Source organism: Hyperolius riggenbachi, chromosome 6 (genome assembly GCF_040937935.1).
Source record: "Hyperolius riggenbachi isolate aHypRig1 chromosome 6, aHypRig1.pri, whole genome shotgun sequence".
NCBI lineage: Eukaryota > Metazoa > Chordata > Amphibia > Anura > Hyperoliidae > Hyperolius > Hyperolius riggenbachi.
Window position 1 is genome coordinate 44,776,778 of NC_090651.1, and position 22,927 is coordinate 44,799,704.

The 22,927-nt window shown below is 45.5% G+C and overlaps 1 protein-coding gene across 1 annotated transcript in view; it reads right to left on the reverse strand.

Annotated features, from left to right (window-relative positions):
- ACADM (acyl-CoA dehydrogenase medium chain) overlaps positions 1–22,927 on the reverse strand; it is an 80,788-nt gene that overhangs the window by 14,038 nt on the left and 43,823 nt on the right. The window contains exons 3-6 of the mRNA XM_068239202.1: positions 22,604–22,701; positions 22,458–22,527; positions 20,669–20,769; positions 18,044–18,124 (exon numbers count right to left, since the gene is read on the reverse strand). Of these exons, the coding sequence (XP_068095303.1) occupies positions 18,044–18,124; positions 20,669–20,769; positions 22,458–22,527; positions 22,604–22,701 (350 nt within the window). The remainder of the gene's footprint in view (positions 1–18,043; positions 18,125–20,668; positions 20,770–22,457; positions 22,528–22,603; positions 22,702–22,927) is intronic.

Sequence of the window (22,927 nt, forward strand, 5' to 3'; positions counted from 1 at the left end):
ATTAAAAAGCCATATAGCTAACATGTTTCGGACCCACACTGGTCCTTCAATTCACAATGTAACGGTTAACACACACCACACACACACACACTAAACACAGGGGACACGCGAGGTGAAAATAAACTGATGAGAAAAACAATTGCGTCTATCCTCCTCCTCCTAAAAATGACTTTTTTATTTAGCTACCCCACAGTTCTAATTTATATTTAAATCTAGTTTTTAAGTTTTTACTGTTTCATTGTCTCTGCTCAATGACCCCTTTATTGAAGTGTGCAAGAGCTCAAATCTATGAATTATTGACCCTTTTTATCTATTTTCTGCTTTCAAACGTTATTTTACTGACAGGAAAGTGTTTTGGGGCAGTAATTCCTTATCAATAAGGGTTATGCTACAGTCTGACCCGGTCGTCCCAACTCAGACAGATGTCACTTGCATACCTTATGTTTAACTCTTTCAGGCAGAGAAAAAAAAAAAGGAACAGCGTAGTTGTTTATTTGTGTGCTTGGCACTGTACATACCCATGTCTATCTCATCATGTCACATGTCACCTCGGTTGTCCTTTAAAAGACTGTCAATGAGCAGAGACAATAAAACTTTAAATCTACACTGTAAATGTTAATACATAAAATAAAATGGGATATCTACAAGAAAATATATATAAAAAAAAAAATTAGGAGTAGGAGGATAGAGCCAATTGTTTATCTCATGCTGTTACTGTCTTGGCGCAGTAAAGTAAATAAACACGCCTTCAGAAGTCTTGTGGAGTCACAGAAGTTTTAGTGACACAAGGGGAACCTGCACAATATTAGGCAGGTGACTTCTGAAGTGAAGTGAAACAAGGCAAAACATACAGAAACTCAGAATTAAAATTTCAACTTTGCTGAATGCAGTTTAACTGATTTGGGAATGTAAGCTCTGACCCCTTAACCTCCTTGGTATTTTTGGATTTTAGGGTTTAAAATCGGTGCAACTTTCTTTTACACCCTAAAAGCGGGAAAACAATATATATCTATTTCTTCCTCCTGTCCACCAGGTGGCGCTCTTCCCCTAGAGTGAGATCACCATTTGTCGTCGTGTGATCCTGAAGGATCAAGAGCCTCTTGAGGATCAGAACACTGGCTACAATCGTCTGAATCGCAGGGGAAGCGAGATAGTAATGCTGCAACGCTGCACTTTTTCCATACCTCCCGGCAGCTGCCCCTAGTCAGGCTCGAGGTTACCGCTCCTGGCTTCTTTTTTCCACCTTGAGCCTGACTCGGGGCTACCGCCAAGGAGGTTAAGGATTAGAGCCTTTTTTTTTCATTTGTGATCACTGTGATCCTGACTGTGATGTGGAGCTCAGCTGTCATTAGACAGAGGAGTTTAGTGCCGGTGGTGATCCTGTTCCGTGTGAGGGAGCCAATGCAGTTAAAACTACGCTGCACTAGTGCGGCATAGTTGTAACTACACAAAAAGCAAAGGACAAGCACCATCTATAATAACCAAGGCTTATTTATGACCAATACAGTAATTCTGATCGTGTGCAGAAAGGCCAATAAATACAGGAAATCACAGGCAAAAGAAAAAGGACTGGCCCTAAGAAAGCGTACGTTAAAAAAGGGCGCCGGGAAAAAAGGGCGCAGGGGTTTAAAAGATAATCATGAATAACGTTTAAAAAAAATTTGTGTTATATTTCGTTTAAAAATAATGTTTTATAAAGTTATAAATCATTAAATAATGTGTATAAAATCGGCAATTTTAAAAACGTTAATCTTCCCTGTTTAAAAATTGAAATTTATAATAACGTTTTATAAAACATTAATACGAATTTTCCTAAAGCTATACCTAACCCTACTCTCACACAGAACCCTCCCTGTACCTATCCCTAACCCCTAGACCCCCCTGGTGGTGCCTAACCCTAAGACCCCCCTGTTGGTGCCTAAACCTAAGACCCCCCTGGTGGTGCCTAACCCTAAGACCCCCCTGTTGGTGCCTAAACCTAAGACCCCCCTGGTGGTGCCTAACCCTAAGACCCCCCTGTTGGTGCCTAACCCTAAGACCCCCCTGTTGGTGCCTAACCCTAAGACCCCCCTGGTGGTGCCTAACCCTAAGACCCCCCTGTTGGTGCCTAAACCTAAGACCCCCCTGGTGGTGCCAAAACCTAAGACCCCCCTGTTGGTGCCTAAACCTAAGACCCCCCTGTTGGTGCCTAAACCTAAGACCCCCCTGGTGGTGCCTAAACCTAAGACCCCCCTGTGATAAGCATTAATAACGTTTTTAAAAAATATGGTGCGGTTTTTCGTTTAAAAATGTAAAAAAAAAAAAAAAAAAAATTTGTACGGTTTTTCGTTTAAAAGTAACGTTTTAAAAAAATATTGTACTGTTTTTCGTTTAAAAATAATGTTTAAAAACTTATAAATCATTAAATAATGTGTAATCATGAGAAACAGTTATAAAACATTAAAAGTCTCCGGGCGCCGCTTTTAAAACGTTATTTTTCTCCGGCGCCCTTTTTTCCTGTTGGGCGCGATTAAACGATATTTATTATGGGAGTGAATGGCGGCGCCCTTTTTGTCCACCTGCCTCATGCGCCCAAATTTCCTGCTTCCCCTAAGAAAACCGCAACACAACCGTATTAATAAAGTAGAAAGCCTTTATTGTAATCATATAAAGATTAAAAACATAAACGAACAATTGCACTGTAATATTTTTTTTTTATAGGATTACATGTGTATTGACATGGAGACTTGTTTAATCATGCTCATTATTGGGCCTTATATTACAGTGCAATTGCTTTTTTTATGTTTTTAATCTTTATAGGATCATAATAAAGGCTTTCTACTTTATTAATACGGTTGTGGTGCAGTTTTCTTAGGGCTAGTCCTTTTCTTTTGTCTGTGATAGTTGTAACTACTGTCGGTCCCGAATGGGTTAAGCAGAGAGATGTAAAGAACTGGCGTGTAGAACATTTTAGAGCCATCGAGAATACAGTGCTTTGCGGCCGTGGCGTGTATGTGGCGCGGCAGATTCTTTGACAAAAAAAAATAATAATATCGGGGGATTACTGGTAAGAGCTAATTAGACACTTTGGTCTGGCTAAATAAACAGCGCAGTGAATTTCTTCAGCAACTGGAATAAAGACTTTTCATTGTGTGCTGTGCAAGAGTCCAGGTCCACTTTAAAAGGAACCCGAGGTGAGATGACTATAGAGGCTGTCATATTTATTTCCTTGTAAACAATGCTAGTTGTGCGGCAGCCCTGCTGATCTGGTATAAGTAAAGTCAAAACCCCGGAACAAGCATATGGCTAATCCAGTAAAACTAAGATATGTTAGAGTACCTGATCTGCTGCATGCTTTTTCAGGGTTTATGGCTAAACGTATTAGAGCCAGAGGATCAGCAGGACTGCCAGGCAACTAGTATTGTTTAAAAGGAAATGTGGCAGCCTGCAAAGCCCTCTCAACTCAGTTTCCCTTTAAAGAGAATCTGTACTGTCCAATTTGTACAATAAAAAAAAACATACTAATCGAGTCACTGTGATCTCCTGGATGCCTCTTTGCCGTTTCCGCCGCGATCCTGGCTTTTAATCGCCAGTTTTAGGCAGTGTTTACTAACAAAAAAACATGGCTGCTAACCAGGAAGTGTATATATATATATATATATGTAGCTAATGTAGAGTCCATGGGGATTATGTAAACGCAGTTCTATTAGGCAGCAGGAGCATTCCTGTGACCCATTTAGTTTACAAACTATATCATCGGCACTCAGGGTCAGGGAGCAGCAAATGGAGCATCTATATTGAGGTATGTATGTGTGTATATATATGGTGGAGGAAATAATTATTTGACCCCTTACTGATTTTGTAAGTTTGTCCAATGACAAAGAAATGAAAAGTCTCAGAACAGTATCATTTCAATGGTAGGTTTATTTTAACAGTGGCAGATAGCACATCAAAAGGAAAATCGAAAAAATAACCTTAAATAAAAGATAGCAACTGATTTGCATTTCATTGAGTGAAATAAGTTTTGAACCCTCTAACAATAAAAGACTTAATACTTAGTGGAAAAACCCTTGTTTGCAAGCACAGAGGTCAAACGTTTCTTGTGATTGATGACCAAGTTTGCACACATTTTAGGAGGAATGTTGGTCCACTCCTCTTTGCAGATCATCTCTAAATCCCTAAGGTTTCGAGGCTGTCTCTGTGCAACTGAGCTTGAGCACCCTCCATAGGTTTTCTATTGGATTCAGGTCCGGAGACTGACTAGGCCACTCCATGACCTTAATGTGCTTCTTCTTGAGCCACTCCTTTGTTGCCTTTGCTGTATGTTTTGGGTCATTGTCGTGCTGGAACACCCATCCACGACCCATTTTCAGTTTCCTGGCAGAGGGAAGGAGGTTGTCGTTCAGGATTTACGATACATGGCTGCGTCCATTTTCCCGTTAATGCGATTAAGTTGTCCTGTGCCCTTAGCAGAAAAACACCCCCAAAGCAAAATGTTTCCACCCCCATGCTTGACGGTGGGGACGGTGTTTTGGGGGTCATAGGTAGCATTTTTCTTCCTCCAAACACAGCGAGTTGAGTTAATGCCAAAGAGCTCTATTTTGGTCTCATCAGACCACAGCACCTTCAACCCAGTCACTCACAGAATCATTCAGGTGTTCATTGGCAAACTTCAGACGGGCCTGCACATGTGCCTTCTTGAGCAGGGGGATCTTGCGAGCCCTGCAGGATTTTAATCCATTGCGGTGTAATGTGTTTCCAATGGTTTTGTTGGTGACTGTGGTCCCTGCTAATTTGAGGTCATTCACTAACTCCTCCCGTGTAGTTCTAGGATGCTTTTTCACCTTTCTCAGAACCATTGACACCCCACGAGGTGAGATCTTGCGTGGAGCCCCAGTGCGAGGTCGATTGATGGTCATTTTGTGCTCCTTCCATTTTCGAACAATCGCACCAACAGTTGTAACCTTCTCTCCCAGCTTCTTGCTAATGGTTTTGTAGCCCATTCCAGCCTTGTGCAGGTCTACAATTTTGTCTCTGACATCCTTGGACAGCTCTTTGTTCTTTCCCATGTTGGAGAGTTTGGAGTCTGCTTGATTGATTGATTCTGTGGACAGGTGTCTTTTATAGAGGTGACTAGTTAAGACAGGTGTCCTTAATGAGGGTGACTAATTGAGTAGAAGTGTCTAACCACTCCGTGGGAGCCAGAACTCTTAATGGTTGGTAGGGGTTCAAAAACGTATTTCACTCAATGAAATGCAAATCAGTTGATATCTTTTATTTAAGGTTATTTTTTCGATTTTCCTTTTGATGTGCTATCTGCCACTGTTAAAATAAACCTACCATTGAAATGATACTGTTCTGAGACTTTTCATTTCTTTGTCATTGGACAAACCTACAAAATCAGTGAGGGGGGTCAAATAATTATTTCCTCTACTGTGTATGTATGTATATATATATATATATATATATATATATATATATATATATATATATATATATATATATATATATATATATATATATATATATATATATATATATATATATATATATATATATTGTGACAAAGTCGATACCCAGGAGGTAATCGATTTGTCCCAGGTTGTGTTGGATGGGAGGTACATTCCACCTGGGATCAGACGCTACATCCAGTAGCAGCTCCGGAATAAAAAGGTTTTGGCTGTCTGTCACATGGACAGAGGTTAAAAACCTTACTTGGGTCCGGAGCTGACCAGATGCAGAGTGGGCGGGCGCATCTGGTCGCCAGATCCTGGGTGGATCGATTGCTCTGTGTATGTGGGCTTCTGCTGGAGAAGGCTCACACAGGGTTAACAGAGCAGCTTTGAAAGGCTGGAGTAGGAGGAGAGAGAGTGGGTGTGACCAGCAAGGTCTGGAAGTCTGCTGAGAAAGACTTCACGTTTGATTCCAGGAAGCTGGTTTTTGCTCTGGAGAGAAAGTGCAGGCTGCACATGGAGTTTGGTGTGTTCCTGATATTGAAAGCTGAATGTAAGCTGCTGGCCTGGACTGGCCTTTTTGTTTTCATTTGAACTGTACTTTACAAACTGCCAAAAGACTGCTGTTTAAGAAGCCTGCTGTCCAATAAACTATTGTTTGTTTTGGAAAATACACCTGTCTGTGCTGCTATCTCCCGCTGAGTACTCACCATTTGCAGCTGATCCCTCACAATTGGTGCTCGGATGCGGGCAACTTAGCATGCCTACAGCGACAGTGTGTTTGGCGCAAGAGTTAAAAATTTGAACAGCAGCATGGATGAAATGGTGAAGCAGCTGGTGTTGGCGAATGCGGCCTTGCAACAGGCTAATGCTGAGCAGCGGAAAACGAACACAGCCCTGCAACAACATACAGAGGCAGTACAGCAGCAAGCGGTTGCCCTGTGTGTGAGTCTGGCTGCAGCTGCGGAGGCCGATCGTCATACTGCTGAGGCTGACAGGAAAGCAGTGAGTGAGTTGGTGCAACAACTGGTGGCTCGGAACCAAGAGGGACAGCTGCTGGTACCTGGCAGTGGAGGCACCATCCGCGCAAGCCACTTCTTGCAGAAGCTGACTCCTCATGATGACGTCGAGGCGTTCCTCCATACCTTTGAGAGGACAGCGGAGAGGGAAGCCTGGCCTAAAACGCAATGGGCAGGATTGGTAGCGCCATTCCTGACTGGGGATGCTCAAAAGGCCTACTTCGACCTTGCCCTAGAGGATGCTAAAGACTACGACAAGCTGAAGGAGGAGATCCTGCGTAGACTTGGTGTCACCCCGGCGGTGCGAGCCCAGCGAGTTCACCAGTGGTCCTATTCAGCCGGATGCTCTCCAAGGTCCCAGATGCACGATCTAATCCACTTGGTAAAGAAGTGGTTGGAACCTGAGAAGTTAACAGCTCCGGAGGTCGTCGAAAGAGTTACCATTGACCGTTTCTTGCGCTCCCTACCGCCGGCTTTGCGAAGGTGGGTGAGTCATGCAGATCCACAGTCAGCTGATGAACTCATTGCGCTGCTGGAACGTTATCTGGCTGCAGAGGACTCTTTGGCTTGGGCCACAGGACAGCGCTCAGCTACCCGGAGACTGGCAGCACCCCAGGGAACTGGTAAGACAAAAGCTGACTTTGTGGGGGGTGTGGTCAGTGAGCCAAGCTCTGCAGGCCGAGGTCGACCAGGCACAATGGTAAGAAGTCGATCCCCGGTACAATGTTGGCAATGTAAAGAGTGGGGACATATTGCTGCTAACTGTCCTCAGGCAGTTGAACCCATGGAGTGCGATTACACTCGTCGCAGGTCCTTGTTTGCGCGACCTGTGTATATCGCAAGCTGTGACTCTCATTTGGCGGTGGTAAAAATTGCTGGAAAAACTGTCCAGGCTCTCTTAGACTCTGGTAGCTTGGTGACCCTGGTGCATTCCAGTTTAGTGGACCCGGCCTGGCTGGGGAATCGTCGGGTCACAGTACAATGTGTTCATGGGGACTCTAAACAATACCCCACCGCCCTTCTCACCATTGAAACAAACTGTGGACCTGCCACTCAGGAAATAGTGGTGAGCCCGAACTTGGCACATAGTGTCATCCTGGGGAGGGACTTTCCACTGTTCTGGAACTTGTGGGAAGGGGATAACTGTGGAGGCTCAAGAGAGCTGGAATCTAAAAATAATACAGAAATTGACGGTAATGAAATGTTTTCTCCCTTGGAGGTGTTTGCTGGGGACTCTGAGTTATCCCCAGAGACCTCTGAGGGCTCGGTCCTACCAGAGCTGGAGGTTTCTCGGGATAACTTTGGGACGGCCCAGCTAAGGGATCCTACGCTGGCAAAAGCGTGGGAAAATGTCAAGGTGTTGAACGGTGAACCCCAAGTGGTCGGGGCTGAGAAAGCATTTCCTCATTTGGCGGTACAATCAGACTTGCTGTACCAGGTTTGTAAAATTCAGGGTGAGGTTGTGGAACAACTCGTAGTGCCTAAGTCGTATCGCACAATGGTCCTAGACCTAGCGCACAAACATGCCCTGGGGGGACATTTGGGTACCGAAAAAACTAGGGACCGAGTCCTACAGCGATTCTTTTGGCCTGGGGTACATGGAGATGTAAAAGCTTACTGTGAATCCTGTCCCGAACGCCAAAGATGTGCTCCAGCTCCCCATTTTCGAAGTCCGCTCGTCCCCTTGCCCATTATCGAAGTTCCCTTCGAAAGGATAGCCATGGACCTAGTTGGGCCATTGGTTCGATCCGCACGCGGTCACCAATACATTCTGGTGGTAGTGGACTATGCCACTCGTTACCCAGAAGCGGTTCCCCTGAGAAATACGTCGTCTAAAGTGATTGCACGTGAGTTGTTCCACATGTTCACCAGAGTAGGTTTGCCAAAGGAAATTTTGACAGACCAGGGTACCCCATTTATGTCAAAATTGATGAAAGAAGTGTGTAAACTGATGAAGATCGATCAGATTCGTACTTCAGTGTACCACCCTCAAACGGACGGGCTTGTGGAAAGATTCAACAAAACCTTAAAAAATATGTTAAAGAAAGTAGTGGACAAGGACGGCAAAGATTGGGATTGCCTTTTGCCCTACTTAATGTTTGCAATTCGGGAGGTCCCTCAGTCTTCCACAGGTTTTTCGCCGTTTGAGTTGTTGTATGGGCGATGCCCACGGGGAATCTTGGATATAGCCAAAGAAACCTGGGAGCAAGAGGCCACCCCCTACAGAAGTATTGTTGAACATGTGTCTGGCATGCAAGATAGGATTGCAGCAGTGATGCCTTTAGTCAGAGAGCATTTGCAACATGCCCAGGAGGCGCAGTCTCGTGTTTATAATAAGTCAGCAAAGGTGCGAGCTTTCAGTCCTGGGGATCGGGTCCTGGTGTTGGTTCCCACGGTTGAAAGCAAGTTTTTGGCTAAGTGGCAAGGACCATATGAGATTATTGAGAAGGTAGGGGAGGTGAATTACCGAGTTTACCAACCTGGCCGGAGGAAGCCGGAACAGATTTACCATGTGAATTTACTGAAGCCCTGGAAAGAGAGGGTGGCTCTTGCAGCTTCCCAGGTTACTCAAGAATCCACCAAGGGTGGAATAGAGCTGGTACAGGTGGCTGAGGCGCTGTCTGTTTCACAGAAACGGGAGGTCCGAGAGTTACTCTTACGGAATCGAGAGGTGTTCTCGGAACTTCCGGGTTGTACCCAAGTCATCAGGCATGATATTGTGACTGAGCCCCATGTACAGGTCCGCCTTAAACCTTATCGAATACCTGAAGCTCGCAGACAGGCCATAGCAGGGGAAGTAGAAAGAATGCTGGAACTGGGGGTTATTGAGGAGTCCAACAGCGAATGGAATAGCCCCATAGTTCTAGTTCCGAAGCCTGACGGATCCATTCGTTTCTGTAAGGACTTCAGAAAATTGAATGAGGTGTCAAAATTTGATGCCTACCCTATGCCAAGGGTAGATGAGTTAGTCGAAAGGCTGGGCCCCGCAAGATATGTCACCACCTTAGATCTGACCCGGGGATATTGGCAGGTGCCCTTATCTGAATCAGCCAAGGAGAAGACAGCCTTCTCGACTCCCCAAGGGCTGTTTCAGTATGTCAGGATGCCGTTTGGGTTGCAAGGGGCCCCAGCCACCTTTCAAAGGATGATGGACAAGATCCTCAGGCCGCATCAGCGGTATGCTGCGGCTTATTTGGACGACGTTGTCGTCTTCAGTACAGATTGGGAAAGCCACCTTCCAAAAGTCCAGGCGGTCCTGGATGCCATTAGAAAGGCGGGGCTGACAGCGAACCCCAAGAAGTGTGCAGTAGGGTTGGAGGAGGCTCGTTACCTGGGGTACACAATTGGGAGAGGTCTGATTAAGCCCCAAGTGCAGAAAGTGGAGGCCATAAGGGACTGGCCTAGGCCTACCACGAAAAAGCAGGTCAGGACCTTCTTAGGTTTGGTGGGCTATTATAGGAGGTTCATTCCAAATTTTGCCACTTTGGCCACTCCCATTACAAACCTCACAAAAGGGAAAAGTTCCTCCATGGGTGCATGGGGACAGGAGGCTGAAGAAGCCTTTCAAGGTCTTAAGGAGGCATTGTGCAGGGGTCCAGTCTTGATCACGCCTGATTTTAAAAAAGAGTTTCTGGTACAGACAGATGCTTCAGCTGTGGGGTTAGGAGCAGTCCTATCCCAAATCGTCAATGGAGAGGAGCACCCAGTTGTGTATCTGAGTCGAAGGCTGACCGCAGCCGAAGAAAGATATAGTATCGTGGAGCGGGAGTGTCTGGCCATCAAGTGGGCACTCGAGGCTCTGCGGTACTATCTCTTGGGCCGTCGCTTTCGCCTCATTACCGACCATGCTCCTCTCACATGGATGTCTCAAAACAAGGAGAAAAATGCAAGGGTAACGCGCTGGTTTCTGGCATTACAGCCCTTTAATTCTTCTGTGGAGCACAGAGCTGGAAGACTGCATGGCAATGCAGATGCTCTATCAAGGGCATTCTGTCTTGCCGCAGACTGTGTCCGATCCCACGGGATCGAACAGAGGGGGGGAGTATGTGACAAAGTCGATACCCAGGAGGTAATCGATTTGTCCCAGGTTGTGTTGGATGGGAGGTACATTCCACCTGGGATCAGACGCTACATCCAGTAGCAGCTCCGGAATAAAAAGGTTTTGGCTGTCTGTCACATGGACAGAGGTTAAAAACCTTACTTGGGTCCGGAGCTGACCAGATGCAGAGTGGGCGGGCGCATCTGGTCGCCAGATCCTGGGTGGATCGATTGCTCTGTGTATGTGGGCTTCTGCTGGAGAAGGCTCACACAGGGTTAACAGAGCAGCTTTGAAAGGCTGGAGTAGGAGGAGAGAGAGTGGGTGTGACCAGCAAGGTCTGGAAGTCTGCTGAGAAAGACTTCACGTTTGATTCCAGGAAGCTGGTTTTTGCTCTGGAGAGAAAGTGCAGGCTGCACATGGAGTTTGGTGTGTTCCTGATATTGAAAGCTGAATGTAAGCTGCTGGCCTGGACTGGCCTTTTTGTTTTCATTTGAACTGTACTTTACAAACTGCCAAAAGACTGCTGTTTAAGAAGCCTGCTGTCCAATAAACTATTGTTTGTTTTGGAAAATACACCTGTCTGTGCTGCTATCTCCCGCTGAGTACTCACCATTTGCAGCTGATCCCTCACAATATATATATATACTAGCTGATTGCCCGGCGTTGCCCGGGTATGTATTTGGCTAGTGTTGGCTCCGCCCACTTTTTCTAACCCTAACACACAATTACTCAATGACCAAGTTTGTGAGCTTTGCGGTCTTTGGAAACAATAATTTGCATTGAAATGAAAAAAATCTGATTGGCTGTTTGTGGCTCCACCCCTTTTCTGAATTTGAACCCCAGTCACCCAATGACCAACTGTAGCAGGTTTGAGGCCTGTGCCATTAACAGTGCAAGAATGGCAGCAATTAAATATTCCCCTTGAGAAGCAATAGGTGAAGTTTGATTCACTTTTGTAGGCTCCACCCACTTTTCTGAATATTTAACCCAGTCACCCAGTGACCAACTGTGCAAAGTTTGAGAACCCTACCATTAACAGTGTAAGTATGGCTGCAGTTTACATTTTCCCAGTGAAATTTGCATTTGTCTCCACCCACTAATGACGTGGAACTGCCTGTGTATGTATTTGACCGGTTTTGGCTCCGCCCACTTTTTCTAACCCTAATGCACGAACACTCAATGACCAAGTTTGTGAACTTCGGGGTCTTTGGCATCAATAATTTGTATATTCCCATAGAAATTAAACAAATCAGATTGGCTGTCTGTGGCTGCACTCCTCTCCAACATTTGAACCCCAGTCACCCAATGACCAACTATAGCAGGTTTGAGGCATCTGCTACAGCCCCGTTTCTATGGGTGTGTGATACGTGCAATCGCCCGGGGTGCTTTATTGTGCGGCAGGAGGGGGGGCGCCGGAGCGGGGGAACGGACATAATAGTTATAACTCACCTTCTTCATCCGTTCCCCGCAGTTTCAATATCTTTCCTCTCCCGGCGTCCGTCGCCTGGTAACAGCGCCCCCTGTGATGACATACCGCATGTCATCACAGGAAGCACTGTGACTAATGAGATAGATGCCGGGAAAGGAAGGACATTGAAGCAGCGCAGGTTCGGCGGAAGCAGGTGAGTTATTACTATTATGTTCGCTCCCCCCGCTCCTGCGCCCAACTCATACCGCCCATACCAACTAACCTAAACTGTGGGAACCTACCTAACTAACCTAAACTGCAGGAACCTACCTATTTATCCTACACTGCAGGAACCTACCTACCTAACTAACCTATACTGCGGGAACCTACCTAACTAACCTATACTGCGGGAACCTACCTAACTAACCTATACTGCGGGAACCTACCTAACTAACCTATACTGCGGGAACCTACCTAACTAACCTATACTGCGGGAACCTACCTAGCCAAGCTATACTGTAGGAACCTACCTAACTATCCTATACTGCGGGAACCTACCTAACTAACCTATACTGCGGGAACCTACCTAACTAACCTATACTGCGGGAACCTACCTAACTAACCTATACTGCGAGAACCTACCTAGCCAAGCTATACTGTGGGAACCTACCTAACTATCCTATACTGCGGGAACTTACCTAACTAACCTATACTGCGGGAACCTACCTAACTAACCTATACTGCGGGAACCTACCTAGCCAAGCTATACTGCGGGAACCTACCTAACTATCCTAAACTGCAGGAACCTACCTATCTAACCCATACTGGGGGGACCTACCTATCTAACCTATACTGGGGGAACCTACCTATTGAACCTATACTGGGGGAACCTACCGATCTAACCCATACTGGGGGAACCTACCTATCGAACCTATACTGCGGGAACCTACCTATCTAACCTATACTGCGGGCACCTACCTATCTAAACTATAATGGGGGCACCTACCTATCTAACCCACACTGGTGGCAACTATACGGGCTACCCTATACTGGAGGCACCAACGTAGATAACCTATAAAGCAGGCACCTACCTATCTAACCTACACTGGGGGCAACTATGCAGGCTACCCTATACTGGAGGCACCTACGTAGCTAACCTGTTCAACCTGTACTGCGGGCACCTATGCCTGGCTCCATGGGGGTGGGGTGGGGGGCGATTTTTACACCCTCGCCCTGGGTGAAATTTAGCCTAGAAACTGCTCTGATCTGCTAATACCAGTGTAAAAATGGCAGCAATTTAAATATTCCTTTTGAAAATCAACAGGTGAATTTTGACTATTTTGGCTATTATAGGCTCCACCCACTTCCCTGAATATTAATCTCAGTCACCCAGTGACCATCTTGGCAAAGTTTGAGATCCCTGCCATTAACAGTGAAGAAGGGCTGCAGTTTACATTTTCCCATTGAAATTTGTTTTTGGCTCCGCCCACTTTTTGTAAACTGGACACACAGTCACTCAATGACCATGTTTGTGAGCTTTGGGTCCTTGGCATCAATAATTTGTATTTTCCCAGTGAAATGAAACATCTGATTGGCTGTTTGTGGCTCTATCACAGGCATGGGCAAACTTGGCCCTCCAGCTGTCAAGGAACTACAAATCCCACAATGCATTTGCCTTTATGAGTCATGACTGTGGCTGTCAGACTCCTGCAATGCATTGTGGGACTTGTAGTTCCTCAACAGCTGGAGGGCCAAGTTTGCCCATGCCTCCTCTATCCCCTTTTCTGAATTTGAACCCCAGTGACCCAATGATCAACTGTACCAGGTTTGAGGCTTGTGCCATTAACAGTGCAAGAATGGCAGCAATTTTAATATTCCCTTTGAAAATCAACAGGTGAATTTTGATTGTTTTTTTTAGGCTCCACCCACTTTTCTGTATAATAATCTGTGCCATTAACAGTGCAAGAATGGCAGCAATGTAAATATTCCCCTTGAAAATCAAAAGATGAATTTTGATTGGCTGCTGTACACTCCACCCACTTTCCTAAATATTAATCCTAGTCACCCAGTGGCCAACTGTGTCAAGTTTGAGAACCCTGCCAATAACAGAATGGCTGAAATCAATCTAACAAATCTGATTGGCTGTTTGTGGCTCCACCGCCTTTAGTGAATTTGGTCCCCAGTCACCCAATTACTGACTGTATCAGGTTTGAGGCCTCTGCCATTAACAGTGTAAGAATGGTAGCAATGTAAATATTCCCCATGAAAATCAATAGCTGAATTTTGATTGGCTGTTGTAGGCTCCACCCACATTTCTGAATAATAATCCCAGGCACCCAGTGGCCAATTGTATCAAGTTTGGGAACCCTGCCATGTAAAAAATTAAGTTTCTGGCACCGCCCACTTTTTGTAACCTTGACATATAGTCACTCAATTACCAAGTTTATCAGCTTTGGGATCCTTGGTATCAATACTTTGTATATCTGATTGGCTGTTTGTGGCTCCGCCCCTTTCTGAATTTGAACCCCAGTCACCCAGTGCCCAGCTGTACCAGGTTTGAGGCATCTGCTATTAACAGTATAAGAATGGTTGCAGTTTAAATATTCCCTTTGACAATCAAAAGTTGAATTTTGATTGGCTGTTGTAGGCTCTACCCACTTCCCAAAATCTTAATCACATTCACTCAATGACCAACTGTGCAAAGTTTGACAACCCTGCCATTAACAGTGTAAGAATGGCTGCAGTTTATATTTTCCCAGTAAAATGTGTTTTTGGCTCCACCCACTTTGTGTAACCTTGTCACACAGTCACTCAATGACCAATTTTGTGAGCTTTCAGGTTCCTGGCATCAAAATTGTGTGAATGGAAGCAGTTTATACAGCAAAGAAATCTGATTGGCTGTTTGTGGCCCCGCCCCTTTAGTGAATTTGGACCCCAGTCACCTAATGACTGACTGCAGCAAGTCTGAAGCCTCTGCCATAAACAGTGTAAGAATGGCAGCAGTTTAAATATTCCCCTTTAAACGCAATAGGTGAATTTTGATTGGCTGTTGTAGGCTCCACCCACTTTCCAAAATCTTAATCTTATTCACCCAGTGGCGAAGTGTGGCAAGTTTGAGAACCCTGCGATTAACAGTGTAAGAATGGCTGCATTTTTTCCCATTTAAAAGGAATGGCTGAATTTTGATTGGCTGTTTTATGCTCCACCCGCTTTTCCTGGATTTGTAACCTCGGTCACCAAGTGACCAACTGTGCCAAGTGTGGGGACTCTGGCTTGATTATTGTGAGAATGGCAGCCTTTTACATTTTTTCCATTGACTTGAATGGGTGGAATCTGATTTGCTGTTTGTAGCTCCGCCCAGGTGGGCAGGGGGGCCGCGAGACCCCCAGAACCTATCATCCCAGGTAGTAAGGAACCTGTATACCAAGTTTCGTTCAAATCGGTCAAGGGGTTTGAGTGATCGCGGCACACACACACACACACACACACACACACACACACACACACACACACACACACACACACACACACACACACACACACACACACACACACACACACACACACACACACACACACACACACACACACACACACACACACACACACACACACACACACACACACACACACACACACACACACACACACACACACACACACACACACACACACACACACACACACACACACACACACACACACACACACACCCGATTTTATATATATAGATATATAGATATATATATATATATATACATACCTCAATACAAATGCTCCATTTGCTGCTCCCTGACCCTGAGTGCCGATGATATAGTTTGTAAACTAAATGGGTCACAGGAATGCTCCTGCTGCCTAATAGAACTGCGTTTACATAATCCCCATTGACTCTACATAGCTTGCAAATTAAGTAGGTCAAAGAAATGCTCTGCTTCTTAATATATGTATGTCAACATAATCCTCTTGTGAGTTATGAAATCAGCACACCTGCAGTTTCACTGTGAAGATGCCAGTCTCACTGAGCAATACATGGCTGCAGCTGAAGAGTATGGAGAGGCTCATACGCTGCCTGCACACCTGCATTGCCAACACTCAGGGTCCTCAAAGGATTCACAAAGCTTACTACTTTTAACCTTCACTGTAAGGAGAGCTAATGCGTGAGATAAACAGATAAGGAGTGATAAATTATGAGTTTAAGTGGACCTAAACTCTTGCACAGAACACAAGGAAACAACCTGTGTGTTTTTAGAGAGAAGAGCCTGTCCAATTCCACCTCATCTTCAAACAATCACAAGTGTAATTTGATCTCTCAACTGTGTCAGAGCAGAAATTTGGCAGTCTTGAAGACAGCTAATATGTAAACACAGGATGTTAACCCTTTGTCTGCTGCCGTGAAAGCAGGAAGTAGACACTGCAGATTGATTGCAGGAGTTCTGTAAGCTGTACCAAGGTAATGTTTTTCTGTAAAGGTTATTATTCTGTGACTCTGAAGCCAGTTAAAAAACAAGTTTTTACCTTTTATTTGGCTTAAGGATGTTGGTCAGTGTTAAAACGCCTCATTCCCGTGGCAGAACAAGGGTTATATAACCCCCAAATCCTAGGGCAAAAGTCCACGACTTTTCTGGTCGTGGATTTTGCTGCCCGGGGAGACAGAGCTTTGGGATGTAGCTCTGCCTCCATTCGCGTCAATCTGCCTGCGGATCTCCGCCTCTCCCCGCCCCTCTCAGTGAAAGAAGACAGAGGGGCGGGGACAGGTGGCGATCAGCGGAGATTGACGAGAGTAAAGGCAGAGCTACAGCCCAAAGCTCTGCCTCGATCGGGAAGCGCTCCCCGATTTTTGCGCCAGGGATTTGGGGGTTATAAAACCCTCGTTTTAGCAGTGATTAACATCCTTAAGCCAAATAAAAGGTAAAAACTTGTTTTTAAACTGGCTTCAGTCTCTTTACCCTCCCTGGCGGTAAGCCTGACCTACGGTCGGGCTCGGCGCCGCAGGGGATCACAGGGCCCCGGGAGTTTTTTTTTTTTTTAAATAATAACTGCTGTGTATTGTTAAGCTAGCACTTCGCTAGCTAATCATGTGCCCAAAGCTCCTCCGGTCCCCTTCGATCGCCCCCGTAATACGTACCCCCCAGGGATCCCGCGATGGCCAGCCTCCCAATCGGCTCCAGGCTTCGCTATGGTGAGGACCGGGACTGCGCATGACCCCATATCCGGGGGATCGGTCAGAAAGGTGCCGGAGACTTGGGCCACATAGTTAGCTAGCGAAGTGCTAGCTAACAAATACAAAACATTTTTTATTTTAAAAAATCCCTCCCGCGATTGCCACTGCAACTGTGTACCGCCAGGAGAGTTAATTATTAGAGCAGAGAGGAAGTTCTGAGTTAAGGTCTGCTTTAAAAGCAAGTCTGAAGTGACCAGCCCAAAAAAAACAACAACCAGATACTTACATATGGAGAGGAATGTCTCTGGGTCCTATAGAGCCTTTCCTTTCTTCTCACAGTCCCGGCGTTCCAGCGCTGTCTCCTCCATTCCAATCTGCTGCCACGAGAGGCTTCAGAAGCTTGATTGCTCCCGAAGACGGGCTGCTCTGTACTGCACAGGCGTAAGTGAACGCTCGTGCATTTCGGCACTCAGGCTCCCGAAACTTTCCATAGCAGCACAGAGCGGTATTCGACCGATCAGTCAAATACTGCCAATGGTGTTGACGACGCTGGAACAAGGGGACCATGAGAGGAATGGAAAAGCTCTATAGGAACCAAAGCCTTCCTTCTCCATAGGCGAGTATCTGGTGGTTGGGTTTTTTTTTTCCCTTCAGGCACTATGTAATCGCAGTGGCAATGATATTTCTATTTAGCGATCACATTGATTTGCGTTGCGGTGGGTTCTGTTGGGATAACGCACAAGCAGTGCCTTTACAGGGTAACATGCGTTTACAGTGGAAGCAAAGGTTTCTCTGATTGTCCTGTATGCCTCTCTGTATGGTTGCACCGCACATTCAACATTGCGACATTTCAGATACAGTGCGATGCGAATGAGGAACAATCGCATTGCATTATCTTCATAGCGTAAAGGGGCCACGGTTATGCACGGCGGCGCCCAATTATACAATGAACATCAGTGCTGCCCAAATACACACGCCACTTACACACATGAGAGGTTCTTCAGTCATTCTTCCCAGGTACTTCTTCTTTTGGGTCTCATTCCCAGCAATTATCACTGGCATTTGCTGTAAAATAAACACATTTTTATGTTCGTTAAGACACTGAACAGAACATGGTTTTAGTGCTTTATATTGCACCAGTATATGGTGTAATCTTGGGCGACTCAAATTGTGCCCACCTCTTCCTCCTAATCTAACCTGTCCCTATTGGCCAGCTATCTCAGTCTCAGGTCATGTGACATCAGTGACAGGATTAGAGAGTAATGGTCTAGTGACAGTTAGCCAATGAAAGTTTATTGAGGGAGGAACTTACTACTATGGTTTAGCATAACATGCAATAAAAATCTTGTCTCCCAACTATAGTTATCCAACCTTTGACCCCTGGCAGGGGCGTAACTAGACTTAATAGGGCCCCCCTGGTCCCCGAACCCCATCCGCGTCACGTGATCGGGAGCCAGCCAATGGCAGCAGAGAGTTTTCTACTGTGAAGCAGCGTCTGGAAACAGGAAAATTACACATGCTCTTGCACACTGTTTTTGTGAGCAAATGGGGAGGTTTTTTTTTGCTAATTGGCTGCACTTGCGGTTGAGGAGAGGGAAGAGGAGGGGCCCCCAAAGACTGTGGGCCCCCCTGCGATGGCAGGGATCGCAGGGGTGATTGTTACGCCCATGACCCTGGGGACTTTTGCAGACCCAGCCAGACAGCTAATTTAAACTGTATAATACAAGAACTATGCATGTGCATTGCATTCAACTTTTCAAATTAGAATATACTGAAGACCACATGCATTAACAAATGTAAGCATGAACTACCGTATTGCTTCAACACTACACATACTTTATTTTTTGGACTATAACACTCACTTTTTCTCTCCCAAAAGTGGGGGGAAAAAAGTCACTTCTACTTATAGTCCAAATGCAGAGAGTTCCTGACTTGTGAGCAGGGCTGTGGAGTCGGAGTAATTTTGGGTGCCTGGAGTCGGGAAAAAAAATGCACCGACTCCGACTCATAATGAATTTTAACTGTAATTAAAATAGAAAATATGATAAAATGTTCTATTTCCCGGATAATAGTCATCATAAATAATTTATATATACAGCAATAGCTGTGCTTAGTCCACAAAAATGAAATAAACCAATCAAAATTAGTTACTTGTGCTGCTTCAATAAAGCAGTCCCTGTATTTTTAAAGTCATATATATATATATCTGATTGTGACTGTATATATGATGTGTACACAGGAATGTCTTATCTATACTAAATAACATCTATGCTGTTAGAATAAAGCCTGATGTGTAGCTGTGTCACTAATAGAGATGGTCAATGAGATGGAAATAATTCTGTATTGATGCTGATTTATGCAAATGTATGCATTCCCTTTGCTGATGAAATCAAATCATTTAATATGTTGTTAAAATTTGGTTTGGTGACTACGAATTAAAGGGTACCCGAGAAGGATGAAAAGAAAAGCTTTATACATACCTGGGGCTTCTTCCAGCCCCCATCAGGCCAATCAGTCCCTCGCGTTCCTCCTCCGCCACCTGGATCTTCTATGAGTCCCAGTAATTCAGTCAGTCAGCGCAGTCCGGCTGCATGCCGCTTCCACAGCCAGGAGCGTTCTGCACCTGAGCAACAGTGCTGCGCAGGTGTAGTACGCTCCCGGCGGCGGAGTGTGTGCATGCGCACTACGCCAGACTGGCTCAAGTACCTGGACTCCTATCAGAAGACCCAGGTGGCGGAGGAGGACAGCGAGGGACTGATTATCCTAAAGGGGGCTGGAGGAAGCCCCAGGTATGTATAAAACTAGTACTACACTCTACATATGCACTCTCCACAGAGCTGCAGGGAATCCACTGAGAATGTTGTGCACATTGAACACAGAGGTGTTGTCTATCACCCATAAACCTGGTTCAGATTGTACATGAAGAATGTGTAATAGAGGAAGAATCTCCTCATTCCCCTGCAGAGTACCTGCACATCATTCTTACATGTACCCACACTTACATTGCCTAGGGCCTGATAGATGGTCTTTGTTCCTGTCTGTACCTTCTACAAGTACTCTTACCAAGGACTAGTTTTAGTCTATGACTAAAGGGAATAAATATGGCAGCCTCCATATCCTTCTCACTTCAGTTGTCTTGTAAAATTCCTAAGCGTTGGCAGTTAAGAGATGAATTTCATGTTACATACTTTCAATCAACAAGATTGTAATATGCAAATTAGAGGAGTCGGAGTCGAAGTCGGTGGAATCCTAAACTGAGGAGTCGGAGTCGGGGGATTTTTGTACCGACTCCACAGCCCTGCTTGCGAGCGCTTGCCAATACGAACCTCTAACCCAATGTTGGGGACACCCTGTACTGTGCCCATGCAGAGGAGGACACAGGGGGACACAAAGGTGCATAAAGGAGGACACAAAGTGGCATGGAAGAGGACAGAGGAGGACACAGAGAGACACAGAGACACACAAGGGGGCATGAGGTACAAAGGGGCACAATCCACAAGATGCCGCTTCACCATGGAGACACCAGGTTTAATAAACATTTTTGTCCTCTAAACCTAGGTGCGTCTTATGGTCAGGAGCGTCTTCTAGTTCAAAAAATACGGTACTTACCCCTAAGGAGTTGGCTTCTATGGCAGTCTGAACACCGGTACATCCGTAGGCGATTTCCTCCGTAATCAAACAGGTGTCAAAGATGCCCAGGTTCAGCCCACCTGCAGGACACAGGCACCAATACAAAGATGGACAGGAAATGATGAAATGCAATGGCGATATATGAAGGATAAGATATTTCTTTCCTTTTAAATAATGCACATTGCCTGGCTGTCCTGCTGACCCACTGCCGCTAATACCTTTTAGCCATAGACCCTGAACAAGCATGCAAATTAGAGGTATGTGACAAGATTGGCCACATGCTTGTTTCACATGTGCGATTCAGACACTAGAGACCAGAAAGATCAGAAGGTCAGCCAGGCAACTGGAAATAAATATGGCAACCTCCATCGGTCTCTCACCTCAAGTTCCTTTTAAAAAAAAATGCATAGAAGCAAGTGTGCCCAGGCCCTAAGGGGTGTGCACAGAGACAGGGCTGGAGAAAGGGCCAATACTGCAATAATGTGGAATACATGGAATTGTGACAGTATATGTACACTGCTGTTTTATAGATGTGGACAGTAATACCGCTGTAATGTGGAATGGAGTACAGTTGTCCACAGGGATGAAGACAGGACCAATACTATAATAATGTGGAATATGTGGAATGGGGACTGTACTATGTGGACTGGAGTAGAGTTGTGCATGTGGATAACTCTCTGTGCAATAGAGCCAATTTTTTCAAATACGATTTATTTAGATAGAGAAGCAAAGCTTGGCACAAAAAGGAACATTTGGATTAAAGGGAACCGCGCACCACCACATTTTTTTTTTTTTTTTTAACGAACCTCCCCCCACAAGGGAGGTTCCTAAAGTGGACCTGAACTCAGAACTCCTCTCTGCTCTAAAATATACACAACAGCTTAATAACTTTTAAACAAAAAAAAACATTTGTTACAGCTGATACAAATCCTAAAACTAAATTTGCACAGTTTCTACTTCCTGATTCATGGAAGCAGACATATTGTTTACAGCCCGTGCTTTCAAATGGGCTTATCTGCCATGGGGGGGGGGGGGGGGGTGCAGGGGAGAGATCAGATTACAATTTGTGATTAGACACAAATGAGGGGGAATTACACAGGCTAAACTCAATACATACAGGGTGCATTTCTGTTATGTTTTCCTTCTGTCTTGTGCAAGGGTTCAGGTCCACTTTAACTGAGTGTTCCATGGGGAGGGCGAGGGGTTGAGCAGATTCATTACTTGCCTACGGGGTGCTGCTCCTCTGGGCTCCCCGTCCGTTTGGGATGCCCCATTTTCTCCTCAGACTTGCCGCAGCAACCAGTTTGTATGTTTCTGGCAGTGTTGTGCACAAATGCGCTGCAATGCATGCCGGGAGATGTAGTCTGTGACTGTTAGTATATCTCTGTACTCGCTGTCAGAGACTACATCTCCCATCATGCATTGCAGCATGCTCAGCACTGCGTGGAACATACAAACTGCTGTTGCTGCAGCAAGTCCAAGGAGAAGATGGCGGATCCCCAACGGACAGGGAGACCAGAGGAGCAGCAACCCTGTAGGTGAATAATGATCCCTTCAACCCCCCTCCCCCAATGGCACACTCCATTAAGAACCTCAAGACCCTTTGAGGTTCATTCTCAAAAATAAATATGTTGTGGTGATGTACGGTTGCCTTTAACTTACTAAATTATCAGATGTTATACTAAGAGGACCTGTGCCTGTACGTGTAAATTATGAAAAAACGTTTTATCTCACATGGAGAAAGAAACACATTGCCGGCATTGCTTACCGCAGTCTTCTGGAATATGGCCATTCATCAGTCCCAGCTCCCAGGCCCTCCTGATGAGGGGAACCGGATACTAGAAGACAAGAGAAGGCATTACATAAGAGCCTGCAGTCCTCGTTCCTCCCGCACAGGAAGAGGCCACCACTCACCTCCCCGGTCCGGTCATAGTGAGCTGCTGCCGGGATGATCTCTTCTCGAGCAAATTTCCGAGCTGTGGCCTGGAACTCTTTCTGCTGCTCACTCAGCTCTGTACAGACAGACAAGAAAAATAACATTTATACTGCGCTTTACTCTGGTGGAATCAAAGCGCCAGAGCTGCAGCCATAAGGGCGCGCTCAGAAGGCAGTAGCAGTGTAAAGGTGCGTACACACGTCAGATAAAAGTCTTTGGAAAATGAAAGATCACAGACCAATTTTACCCCCTTTCGTGTAGTATGAGTGCCATGCTCTACACAGTCTATTCTATGGAGCTGA